This window comes from Ammospiza caudacuta, chromosome 1 (assembly GCF_027887145.1).
Source record: "Ammospiza caudacuta isolate bAmmCau1 chromosome 1, bAmmCau1.pri, whole genome shotgun sequence".
Classification (NCBI taxonomy): Eukaryota; Metazoa; Chordata; class Aves; order Passeriformes; family Passerellidae; genus Ammospiza; species Ammospiza caudacuta.
This window is the reverse complement of record NC_080593.1, coordinates 83,665,850-83,679,251: the sequence shown is the minus strand read 5'-3', so window position 1 is coordinate 83,679,251 and position 13,402 is coordinate 83,665,850. Positions and strand designations below refer to the sequence as shown.

Genomic DNA, 13,402 nt, shown 5'->3' with positions numbered 1-13,402 from the left:
GGATATCATATTGAGTGAAATATCTTTATGAAGGGAATTTGCAGTGGAGAAAACCAGTCAGAGAGTATTAAAAACGAGTAATTGTTCAGTTTTTAAGTATACAATTTGAAGGATATTCACAAACTATATAGTAAATTGTGGCTGTTTATTATGGTGGGTAATCTACACAAGTAGTAATTTCATTAACAGTATCAAGCAGTAGGAATTAGCTCTTGAGCACTGTTTCTGCCTTTGATACTCATTTGCTCTGCCTTGTTAACATGATACTCAAACTGTCAACCTTGGTTACCGTCTGTTAGAAAACTGGTTTAGTTTATTCAGTGAAGATCATATTAAAAAACTGGTTTAGTTTATTCAGTGAAGATCATATTTTGTATACTGGTTTGAAGATGAAAGGCAGGCAGAGAGTGCTTGATATTACTTTATAGGAAAGCTTGAAAAGGAAAAAATGTTACTTTTGAGTGGTTTCCCAAATTGATAGAATATTATTTTTGGGATATTATGATTTTTGGCAGCACCTTTTGTTGGACTCTCTTAGCCTCATCTGTCTCAATATACATGAGACATCTTTAAATCTCAATTATAAATAGATTCTATAAAGTTTCGAGCAACTGATTCTTTGAGCGACATGGTTTTTTGCATGTATTGGTATGTATATATGCATTCTGTCATCAGCCCTCACTGAAAATATAAGCATTTTCTTGCCTTTTTCACCTAAAATTCTTGCTAGTCTGTGTATGCAGGTCACTCACGTGATGCATGAGGGAAACATAATGATGCAAGTATAATTCTGCATGTTCTTTAACAGGCAGGAGCTTGAGTTACACACAATAGTTTCAGCAGTTGCACACAAGAATCTCAGCTAATCTAGCTAAACTAGAATCTAGGTCTTAAGATTTGAATTTTCACTGTGCTCTTGTTTGGTTTCTTTTTCTTCTTTTCCTCCAAAAAATTAAAGGAATTCTGGTCATTTCTGTCACTAATTCATCAAATAGTTGAACCAGCAAATTTTCTTTTAGTGATGATGTGTATCTACAAAAAGTTACATTAATTATGAGGACTTAATTTCTCTGCTGTTCTCCAACCAGAAAATGTAGAACATCAGTAATTAATGATCTGAGCTGATTATATAACACAACCTCTTAATACGTATTTATTTTCTTTCTGTTTGGGCTGCTCAGCAGTTCTCATTAAAAAGTGTCCAAATATTTAAACCAGATGATGAAAGACTTTTTCTAATTAGTAAGGTTAAGCCTGAAAAGAAAACATGACTACTTCATTTCTGATGTGCTCAAAACAGCAAAGTGTTAGTACAGAGTAAAAATATTTGACTTAATGTGAGCACAGTAGTAGGAAGGTTGTTGTCAGGAATGGAAATGCCTTGGTTTGTAGTAAGATTTAATAGAAATGTTTCATGTTTTAAAACAGGATACAGCTTTTGAGTACCAGCCTGGAGATGCCTTCTGTGTAATGTGTCCCAACAATGTCAGTGAAGTGGAAAAGCTTCTTCACATTTTGGGGCTTTCTGAAAAAGGAGACAACTTTGTTTGTGTAAAAGTTAAGCAGGGCACTAAAAAGAAAGGTATGGTGTAATGCACTGGTCATGGAATAGCACTCCTTTCTGTGTTGGTAGGAGTTGGTGTGCATACTTTCCAATATTTTTACTGTATGTGTGGGAGCACAACTGTCTTTTATGGAGGCATGTTGGAACTCAGAGTGATGTGTTAAAAAAGAGGATGCATAAGAATGCTGCTGTTGGTTTTACTATAGCTGAGTTCTTGACTGGGACCTGCAGCCTGGCATTGGCATCCATCCATCTCATTCTTACTCTGTGCTCCTTCATGTTTGTGGAGATAAGGCTTTAATCACATAACCTTCCAATCCCTTACTTGAAAGTAAAATCTCCTTGCACAACACAGCATGTCAATCTGTTTTACATCCTAAGAGGGCTGCACTCCTCAAGGACAAGCCTTAATGCTGTTGCAAAGGTGCCTTTTAATGGACTTGTAGGTCTGTGGATGTGTTCTGCTGAGTCTTATGATGTCATATTTCAGAAGGAGTGGCATCAGATTCACTGTGTAGTGCTGGCTGGACCTGTGTGAATTACTCCTGTCTTGTATTGCATTTGGGGTCGTAATGGTGCTGCTGAGTTGTGTCTTTATTTTCACAGGGTGGTGGAGGGCTCTTAGTTGTTCTGGTTTATAGGTAAATCAGTTCTCACCGTAAGATTCCCTGCACTTTTGAGGGCTGCACAAGTTGTCCATTAAGTATGAGATGTGTGATGCCACTTCTGTATATTAATAAATGCACATTTTACTTTTTGTTTTTTGTTCTTCCCCTGAACCAGGAGCAGTTCGTCCACAACACATCCCTGAAAGAAGTACTCTCAAATTCATTCTAACTTGGTGTCTGGAAATAAGAGCAGTTCCCAAAAAGGTGCTTATGTGTTTTTTCTTCTAAAGACAAATCAGTCATTCTATGCTATATGGTCTCTTACAGATCTGTCCTTGCTTTGTGTGTAGTTATGGTATCTCTTGGTGAATAAGGATTGTCAGTTTGTATGCTACTGTTTGTACTTTACTCTGAGAAAAGTCACTTCTGGTAGTTTATCTGGCAGACATTCCTGTTCTGCAGTATCTTGATTCCTGACTAGTCTGGAAGAAAGTAGAAAAGTATTAGATGACTCAGTGCTAGATAACTGGGAAGGCTGACTGAACGTAGCCCCGTAGTCATTTTAAAGTAAACACTTTTTTTAATCAGAGAGAGCCACATCTGTCAAGTTCTGTTGCTAAAATACACATTTCTGTTTGCAAATGTACCACAGTGTCCTCAGTTAGAGCATGGTGCTGGTAATCCTGTGTGGGCCATTCACTTAAGAGCTGGAGTTGATGATCCTTGTGGGCCCCTTCCAACTCACCATGTTGTGTGAAATCTGTGAAATTTTAAAGCTTTTCTTTAACATTTCAGTAACATAGCAGAATTCAAAAGAAGATTTTTGCTTTTTAGTATTTGTTCTCACATGTATGTATTATTTTCCTTTCATTTTGTGCATGTAAAAAAAATCAAAGCTTCTAACTGAAAATGCGTCTGTATTTCTGGTATTGTCAAAACATATTTTAAAGATAACTTTATGTGAAAGATGAAGCTAAATGACTGTGTGGTCAGGTCTCTGAGGGAAATCAGTTTTTGGGAGGACCTTTTTACTCAATTTAGTGGATTTTGCAGCAGAAGGGAATATTCCTGTTGTTCCAACCTTTTCAAAACCACATTTAATATTTTTGAAAATTTGTCTCAGCAATAAGAGTAGGCAGAGAGTACTGGCTGGGGAATATCACTGAAGCCAGTTTTTATAACCTGTCTGCCGTATTAAATCTTCAGCCTGAAATGTGCTTTATGTGACTCCATACTCAAAACTATTGTCTGGAAGCTCTGTGGTTGAGCACACATTATTTTTCAAGTATTCCTTTGTGTAGAATGTGTCATCTGATTGCATTTGGTGTTTTCTATCACTTTTCTTTTATGCACTGTGTCTATTTCCATCTTTCTTTTTTGACAAAAAAACCCTTGTAACTACTTATATCTGATCTTCACTTTATCTTACAATGCTCAATTTAGCTTCCCTTTAAGTAAAGTTTACCAGTGTAGGCATAAGGTATAGAATAAAACACCACAACAACGTTAACATGACTCATTTAATCCCATGCTTTATTTATAGTCATACCTCTTCTAAGATTTTTGTTACTCATTACCTGGCCTCTGTACCCTAGCAAATGGTGTTTTGTCTTGAATTGTGTTATGGAGCTGCCTAACTAAAGTGTAAATAGGGGCAATAAGAACACCTTTCAAAAATCTGAAATTTTGGGGGAAATGGCTTGTGCCTGTTTTTTTGTCTCTTCCTTGGTCAGGCTAAGTAGGACTTCCTGATGTGCCAACTTGTTGTAGACATTAGAAGAGCAATAAAAAAAAAATTGATGAAGTGTATTATCTATTAATCTAATTCATGTCCCCAGGCAACCCAAGTTTTTCCTAGTTTTGTGATCATTTTCCCAAATGGACAAGTTTTTTACCCTTCACTCTTTCCTTTCTTCCCTACAGGCATTTTTGCGAGCTCTTGTGGAATGTACCAGTGATGCGGGAGAAAAACGAAGGCTTCAAGAGCTTTGCAGCAGACAAGGAGCCTCTGATTATACTCACTTTATTAGAGATTCTAATGTTTGCCTCCTGGATTTACTTCATGCTTTTCCAAGCTGCAAGCCTTCACTTAGCCTGTTAATTGGTAAAAGACTGATTTAGATTTAATTAGATTTGGTTTCTGAAAATGCATCAGGCTAAATGTTCAATTTTCCAAGAAAGGGGAGTAGCTGTTCAGTTAACTGCTTTAGGAATATAGTTTCTATAGTGATCAAGCTGAAACTCTTGTTGAGGAGCAAAGCTCTGTTTTATGGTTCATAGTCTTTGGCTTTCTTTCTGCAAACACTCAGGTTCATACCAATGCTTTGACTCTGCATTACTCCTGTACATAAAAAGTAAGCATAAGGTGCTTGCAGGATTAGGGTCTTTATGAATTAGTTCATCAATTGCTTACAATTATAAAATACTTATTTTTACAATTCCTAGTTTCTCTGCTTACATGGTCTTTTCTTGCACTTTTACCTGTTAAAACAGAATGCTCTTCCTAGTATATCTGTGTTTATGCTATGTCTAACACACTCTCAGGGTTTCTGATATAAAATACTGAAAGGATGGGACTACACCTGTAACCATGTCAAATACATCTGAAATTGCTGGCAGTTATTTTTCAAAATAAAATCCAGAGTTTCTTAGTATGTATCATAATAGGAGTCAAAGAAATTGCTTTCTGTGTTCTTGCAGTAATTTTGTCCACCTTTACCCAAAATTACTGAAAGGGTTTAGTGGCTTGTTTAAGTAATTTCACTGCACTACCTTTTCTTAACTCCGCCTAGCAACTATCTATGTAGAGCACCTTTAAAATATGTCAGGGTGTGCATATACTGACAAAAAGAGTATTTCTGCTTTTGTACATACGTAGACATAAATGTATGTGTGATATATGTAGGGGGTTGCTTGTTCAAAAAATGCCCTGTGAACTCCTGCATCTTTTTTTTTCAGCTGAGATTTCTAAACTTTGCATAGGTAATCACTGTTTTGAAACTGAGCTGGCACATCTGCTTCTTCTAGGACATTATATTATATATAGGAAACATTCAGTAAAGCAGTTTCTATTGTGAGAGCTTTTGAGCTCATAGAGGAAAGGTGGGGAAAATTAAATTTCAAGCTTCACCTCATTTGAGGTGGAGTAATTGGCAGCTCTTCTGTACACCTTACAGTCACTTTTGTTTGACCGAGAAGCCCATAAATTAAGTGTTATGGTTTCATTGTATAGGATCTCTAATTGATGTTCCACAAAGTCTAGAACCCATTCAAAATAGAGTTCAGGTCTTAATTGCTTGTTTCTAAACCACAAACGCTGAATGTTACTAGAGTAAAATTGCAGTTAAATTAAAATACCTTGTAATCTGTTGTAGTGTAAACACTCATTATACAATATCTTCATTGGGGTGAATCAAATAAGTGATACTTTTTTTTTTTCTATTCTTCAGAACATCTTCCTAAATTACAAGCCAGATCCTACTCTGCCTCAAGGTAATGAATTTAATGCAATTCAATACAATTCAAATTGTATCTTCTTAGTTATTTAGGTATGGGGTTTTTCTCAGATATTTTTGTGTATGTTAGAATCTGAGGAAGGAGAGGAGTAAAGGAGAAAATGTAGTTGTGACCCTGTTGGAAAAACATTGACTATTTCAAAGAATATTGTTTTAAGTGTGTGGCAAGACTTTGGTAAAGCTCTCAGGAACAAGCTCACACACAGGTAAATCTGGTAGGAATTTGGATTCCCTTCTGTAGACACTGGGCTTTGAGTTCAGCCTTAAAACAATTTCTAACTAAATATAAATATTATGCAGTTAGCTGAACATTGAGCATCTTGATTCGATTGAAATAGTTTGGGCTGCAAATGGACCTGCTGCAAGATTGTACAGGTGTTTCTCAGGTTTTAGGTAGGTTTTTAATATTTTTGTCTTTGCAGTTCAGACTTATATCAGCCAGGAAGGCTGTGCTTTGTATTTAATGTTGTGGAGTTCCCTGTCGGTCCCTCTAGACCAGTCTCACGGAAAGGAGTTTGTACAGGGTGGCTTGCTGAGTTAGTTGCACCTCTACTGCACCCCAGTAAAAACTCTCAGGGTACAAAAGGAGAAAGCTCTTCAATTGAAAAGGTATGAATATTAGCTCTAAAGTCATTAACTGTTAAATCTATGCATGTCTGAAAAAAACTGCAGGTTTCTTTGTTCACTGTTGTGATGTAGTGCATGTGGTTTGGCAGCATAAACCTTAATGTTGCAGTTCTAGTGTACTTCTGTATAACATGTCCAGAACTTGATTCTTAAACACTAAAGTTAAATTTTACTTATCTATGCATACCTAAGTTGTGCAATTTCCCATTGCTGAAAGGCCAGAGTTGTTTTCCACCCCTCTGTAGCTCTAAGTGTATCTCGAAGGACGTTTTCGTTGACTAAACTACCACTGTGTAATTAAATGGTCATGACTGTTTGCATCACAAGAGTGAGGCACTTGGTCATTTCCAGGAAGCAGTGGCAGGTAATAGGGGAGAAACTGTAAAACTCACATTTCTTGTCAGGTCTTCCAGAGTTTGCAAAGGCCAAGTTAATTGACTATGACACAGGGGACAGTCCTCTGTGGTTTTTTCTGGCCTGTATCAGTGATTGTTTGGCACAGTTGATATTACTGGGAGAAGGTACTTCTTTATTTTTTTTCCCCCTCATTTAATTTTGTGGCAGAGATTCTGTGTAATTAATCCATCTCAAAGTCACTAGGTCTAAGCTAATTATTAAAAAATAGGAATTCTACTATATAATTGATATGTGTGATATACATGTCTTTTCTCTAAAAGAACTACTGGCAGCCTAATCTATATTTGATTATGAAAAATGGAAACAAGAATAGAATTTGGTTGAAAGAAAGCTGTGCCAATAAGTCAAGGTGTCAGTCAGACAAAATGGGGGAAAACAGCATACAAATTATCTTCACTTTTTAGAGCTAATGCAAAGATTAATATGTGCATCATATATCTTATTCCAGTGTTCATGTGTGCTCTTTATTTAAAATTTAATTGATTTTAAATTAATTAAATATCAAACAAGAAAAAGAGGTGGATAAAAAGAAAAAAAAGATTATTACAAAATGAGTCTGGATAAAATTTAGAAACTATTTCGTCTCCTGCACAAGCTAGAATTCAGCATAGATAAATGGGCAGCAATGTACATAGATTGCAGAAATATATGGGATAAGAACACAAAACAGATGAGTGTGATCTTATGCAAAAATATGTTAGATTAATTGCATACACTTTAGAGTACAAATGTGTTTACCATTTGCAGTCTGTTTTGAAAGAATGACCAGTTTGGAATCATTAATAGGGTAAATATCCTCCTAACTCAAGTGTGGTGTGAAGTGTATGTATATAAAGTATCATTCCCCACCAGCAAGAATTATTCTATTTTTTTATCATCATGAAACTAGGAAAATAATGCTCTTTAACACTGTTATATCTGTAGTGAATTAAAGTATAAAAAAATTAGCAGTGCTAAACCTTTCAGATTTACACAACAAAGTTTAAATAACTTGGTCTACTGCCTTTCTCCTTCGTTAAACTTGAAAGTAAATTCAAATCCTTTCATAATTAATGTGCAAAACAAATTAGATATTTACTTATTACTTTAATGTATGAAGCTCTGCTATGGCTGCTGCTGAGTCTTGAATAATCTCTTGGAATTAAAAACAGTAATCTCTTGTTTTCTATAGGTTTTTTTGGCTGTGTCTCAGAGGATAGGTATTGGAGCTCATATAAAAATATGACTTCCTTTCTGACACAGATATGAAAATTAGAATTACTGTTTATCACTAGGATTATATAAAACATTTTCCAAGATCGTAGAGCTGTTATGTGCCTCCCCTCACCCATATGCACTTTTGGAAATCATGTCAAACTTTTATGAAAATTAAGAAAGCAGGCTCTTTACCAGCAGGCTTCAATTCGCTATAAACAAATCCTGACCTCCCAAAATGTGAAAAAAGGTTGAGTTGCCTTTGATAGCAAAAAACTAGCTTTACTTCTCTTTGAATGCCAATAGCAAACTTTCTGTGCCTTCTGTAACAGTATTCCCCAAATTTGTGGTGCAGTCAGTTTTCATATTCAACAACGCATTTCTGTGTGGTTTATCCCAGTTTTCCTCCAGATGGATTAATAGGTTTGTAAATATGGTGTGGTTTTGTTGTTTGGCTTTTTTTTCCTCCAGAGACTTCTCTGAGATTTTATGCTAAATGTCTGTGTGGCATTAAAGATGAACTCTGAAGCTCAGGATTTAGAAGAGTGTGCGGGTACATATGCTGTGTAAATATCCTGAAGGTTCTAAAAATGTCATGGTGTTTTTAAGGCTTAAGAATACCCTTCAATTATATTTTACCTGATTTTATTTTAGATCTCTATTTTTCCTCGTCCAAACAATGCATTCCACTTACCTGCAGACCCATCTGTGCCATTCATTATGGTTGGTCCAGGAACAGGAATTGCACCATTTATTGGTTTCCTACAACATAGGTATGTACCAAGTTGTTATCTGGAGAGCAGCCTTTTTATGTTGAGGAGAGATACAGCCTGAGAGTTTAAATGCAGTTAATTTTTTTTCCTTTATGTAATGGTGATATGCTGTTTATAAGCAGTCTTATTAATTTTAAACAAGCATCTTTCATGTATTTATTTGTTTTTCAAATTAAATTTTCATCTGACTGTATTTACTATTCATAGAAGATATAGGAGAAGTTGGGTGAAATAGTAATAGTTGCAGAAACAGTAATAAAAATTAAATCCTTTATCTCTTTGTGCTGCTGGGGGAAGGCCTGTAAGAGTATGATAGTTTTTTATAATGTGTTGATTGGCTTAAGTTTGTTATTCAATCCACTTCCTTGAGAAATGGCATCCATATTAGAAGGCATGGTGAATGTCTGGATTTCTTCCACATTCTCTTATTTCTGTGTGGTTTACATTTTGGTGTTTTAAGATAAGGAGCTTAGCACCAGAACCTTCAACTCAGCAGTAGTCTTGGTGTTTGGGAGTTTGTGTGTGAGAGAAGGTGGATCTCTTTATTTTCCCTCTCCAGTTACAGCAATGTAATTTTGCAAGGCAAAGAGATGTTTGTTCAAAAAGTGACAGCACATCACCAAGAATATGTAAAACCTTGATCATTCTGAGGAAAAGAACAGTAGGAGTGAAGTATTTGGGTGGGAAATGGTTCTAAGTTTTGAAGGTAACCAGCACATATTCCAATGTTACTCAGTTTCAGCAAGGTAGTGGAGTTTCTTGGGTCCTATAGCAATTTTCAAAACATCTTATTTGAGAGAAAAGTGCAATTTTGACATGTAGTTTCTAACTCCATGCTTTGCTTTAGCCAAATCATTGTGTAGTCCTTAGTTTGATTCTCAAATGTACCTTTACCTCTCAAAAGTATTTTGCATTTTATTTTAAAGTATAAATGAAATGTCTCTCTCTTGGTGTAACTAGAAAATGGTAGCTAAAACTCCTTTAAAATAATGCTTCCAGCATTATTTCAAGAAAATGAAATAATTTTTCTGATGATGTGATAGTTAATAAATTGTTAGTCATAATACCTAGCAGGTATCTACAGCTAAATGGAAAGCCTTCTAAAACTGCTGAGTTTCCCCAGGTGGTTTTGCATAGCTTCTAATGAAGGATAAAAGGCAGTGATTACCTAGATAGTGAATCAGTCAGGATTATTTTGTGACACGTTTGGCTATGTCAGTCTTGACTATTCCAATATCAAACTGTGGCCAAAAAAAAAAAAAAGATTTATCTTGAGCTAGTCTGAAAGTGAGTAGTCAAGCAAATCAAATGAGGGTTTGACTTTGATTTACCTAAATCGTTTTACGATTCTGCCAGTCCAGAGGTTTGTTAAAATATTACTATTAAAAATTAGGTTATATATATTTCAGATTCTGCACTTGATAAAGAAGGATTAATTTTTTTTTCTTTAGGCAAAAGCTCAGAGAACAACATACAGACTGGGAATTTGGAGAAACGTGGCTGTTCTTTGGTTGTCGGCATCAGGATCGAGACTATTTGTTCAAGCAAGTTCACCATTTAACATCTCTTTTGTATTCATGAGGGAATGCTCATCTCTGAGCCATTGCTAACGGGTTTTTATTACCTTTCAGAGATGAGCTCCAGTGTTTTCTTAAAAATGGAACCTTAACTCACCTTAAGGTTTGTTTCTCAAGAGACTCTTCAGCTGCAGAAGTGGCCCCACCTAAATATGTGCAAGATGTCCTTAGGCTTTGTGCTAAGGAAGTTGCCAGAGTTCTGCTGAAGGAGAGAGGTTACTTCTATATATGTGGGTGAGTAGAGTGGAAATAGACTGTTCAGAAAGAGAGTAGCAGAAGTTTGAGGCTTTGGAAAGGCTTAGAGCTGTCTGAAAGAAAGGACCAATATGATGCTGAAAGAGCCTTCCTGGAGAGCTGGACTGTCCACTGTTTTCCAGTATAATCTTGAAATGCAGCTTGTAACCACACAGTTCCACTGATTGTTTTAGTTGCTTATTATTGATTTTCCTTTTCTTTTTCAGTATTCAATTAAATTATACAGATTTCAAGACAGTTGGTTTCTCTTTAGAAAATTATATATGTGAATAGATGTGATGAGAAACCGCTCATCTGTTAGACAATAGCAGTCTTCTGTGTTCCAGGTTTAGGTGCTCCAGAATGCTAAAGCTCTGTCACAGTAACAAATTTTACAGTGAGAGGTTTTGTTTGTGGATGCTAACTTACCTGGAGGTCCAAGGTTTTTAGAAAGTTTGTTGATAAATGGACAAACTGTTTGAATATAGGGCCCAATGTTAATGTGTTCTTCTGCAGATGTAAATGTCAGCTATTTGTATTGAAAATAACATTATTAATAAATGAGGGGTGTGGTACCAATTTTTAGTTTGTGTTTTTTTCTTTAATATTTGAACTCTGTAGTGATATAGGAATCAAAGCTCATTCAGCAGGTTCAGTTCTTCCTTAGAAAGAAACCAATTATTCTCCACCAGCTCAACTAGGGTTGCAAGGCTTTTTTTTTTCCTTAGGAATTACAGCATGCTGAAAACTATGTTGTGTTTGATTGAGAGAAACCCTAGTTAATGTCAATGCTCAGCTACAGGAAAAGTCTGAGAATCATGCTGTACAATATAAAAGCCCTTTTTTTGCTGGGGATTTTTTTAATGATTCTGTCCTCTGTTGTCCTGCCTCTGAAGCTATTGATAAATGGAAAAAGACACTATCACACTTTTCTTCCTCTATTTTTTATTTTTCAGAGATAAGAAGCACATGGCTGATGATGTAAGTGATGCTGTAGTAGACATTTTGAGCATGGAAATGGAAGCTGACAAATTGGAAGCAATGAAGAGGTTGGCCATGCTTCGAGAAGCAAAACGATATTTGCAGGATGTTTGGAGCTAAATGTTGAGCTTTCCCTATATCTTTGTAATACAAAATACTTCCTTTTACACATCTGTTTTTGACTAAAAATTACTGCCAAAAGTTCTGTCAGTAGTCGCACAAAGGTTAACTTTCTCTATTGACCTTTCCAACAGAACATGAAACCTTTTAAATGACAACAAACCAGGCTGGCCTTTGAAGTGTATGGTTTTTTAGAGATGTTTCATAATGGACTGTCTCAGTGCCTTGATTTTTCATCTTAAGATTGGGTTCCTGTATAAACTAAAAACTTCTGCACTTGTACAAGCATAACTGTATGTTCACATTACATCATGTATCTTTTCCTATAATATATACATAAAGATGGTACAGAATAAATATGTTGCACAATGATCTGTGAATCATGAAATACATTACTGGCTTGCCAATATTTACTTGAACACTTCCTAGATACTTCCTGAGACTGCTTGTATATTTTCTTCTTGCACAATAAATGCCAAAAGGAACGAATGTCTAGGGTATTCCACAGACAGGTTACTGAAAAATTTCATCTCCAAAGCTCTCTTAAATAATTAGCTTTTCCATCACATAATTACATCATGTCTAAAAATTTGCAGCACACCATTTTAATGCTTATTAGATCTTCCTGTATAATTCTTTTGAAATTGTTTTCGTTCCTGTCTCTGAAACATTTGTGGTTTAATTTCTTTGCAAACTCACCAGTTGTGTTGAATTTGGTTAATTAAATAATATTGCTTGGTAAATACTTTCTCAAATTACTAAATTAATCTTCTGAAATTGAAGACATAGAAAATATGGTGTTTTGAAAGTAGTTGCCCTTATGTATGGCCACCCACTGCAAAATAAAGTGGCTGAAAGCAAATTACTGAAGTGTGTGGATGTCTTTCTAACAAGAGACATTTGGAGTACAAATAGGTGGAAAAGTAAAACTAAGTCATTCAGGCTTCTCTTCAGAGCCCTGCTCTCTTCCCTCTGCTTTTTCTGACTTCTAAACATCCATGTTGTCTCCTCGATTCCAAGTCATGCTTAGACCTTTAAAGACAAACACAAAGTGTGAGTAAATGTTTTAGGCAAATCATTATTTATTTCCTGGGAGGAATTGTTGTTTTGTTTTGACTTACACATAATCAGAACCACATCACTTGCTGCAACTTTCGTTGTTTTCTAGTCATTATTAGTTAACTGGTAGGTAAATTTTTTAAAAAATTGAAAAATTAGAATGATCAGTTAGAATAAAACCATGTGTTTAAAGAAGAAACATTCCATTGAAGTTCCTGGAAGTAAGATTATGATATAACCTGTGCAATGATTATTTTAGTAACTTTGGAAGATACCAACTAAACTTTTGTGCAGTAGGTCTTCAGCAGAGTGGTTATATCAATCTCTGTCATATAATCTCTACAGAAAAAACTTCATAGAGGTGGCTTACAGTAATTGCAAGCTGTGTTTTTTAATCTGTAGCCCATAAAAAAGAACAGAAGTGCTTCTTTTTCAAAAGTAATTTTAAACTCATGGAAATGATGAACACAATGCAATTGCAACATTTTGCATCAGTGAATCAGCTTTACATATTTTTGAAAACTATTAATGAAAGAAAAATCTACTAACTTTAGAATAATAAAGATAAATCATAAACCACCTTCTGTTGGCTGGGTCTTGTTTAGAAAAAACACTTACTATATCATGTACATTCTCAGGGTTTTCTGTTCCACTCGAAAGTGCTTGGAGATTACAGAAAAAGCAATGATTTCCTGACTGCTAGCTTCAGCTTTCCCCATGTCTCTTGCAGGTA

The 13,402-nt window shown here is 35.4% G+C and overlaps 1 protein-coding gene across 3 annotated transcripts in view; it reads left to right on the top strand.

Moving 5' to 3' along the window:
• The window catches only part of MTRR (5-methyltetrahydrofolate-homocysteine methyltransferase reductase), a 29,238-nt gene extending 16,150 nt beyond the window's left edge, over positions 1 to 13,088 (top strand). For all 3 annotated transcript variants that reach the window (XM_058805397.1, XM_058805405.1, XM_058805413.1), the window contains 9 exons: positions 1,429 to 1,582; positions 2,348 to 2,436; positions 4,096 to 4,276; positions 5,622 to 5,664; positions 6,110 to 6,296; positions 8,580 to 8,698; positions 10,150 to 10,242; positions 10,330 to 10,509; positions 11,466 to 13,088. In XM_058805397.1, the coding sequence (XP_058661380.1) occupies positions 1,429 to 1,582; positions 2,348 to 2,436; positions 4,096 to 4,276; positions 5,622 to 5,664; positions 6,110 to 6,296; positions 8,580 to 8,698; positions 10,150 to 10,242; positions 10,330 to 10,509; positions 11,466 to 11,610 (1,191 nt within the window). In that variant the 3' untranslated portion in view covers positions 11,611 to 13,088. The remainder of the gene's footprint in view (positions 1 to 1,428; positions 1,583 to 2,347; positions 2,437 to 4,095; positions 4,277 to 5,621; positions 5,665 to 6,109; positions 6,297 to 8,579; positions 8,699 to 10,149; positions 10,243 to 10,329; positions 10,510 to 11,465) is intronic.
• Positions 13,089 to 13,402: the final 314 nt, after the last annotated feature.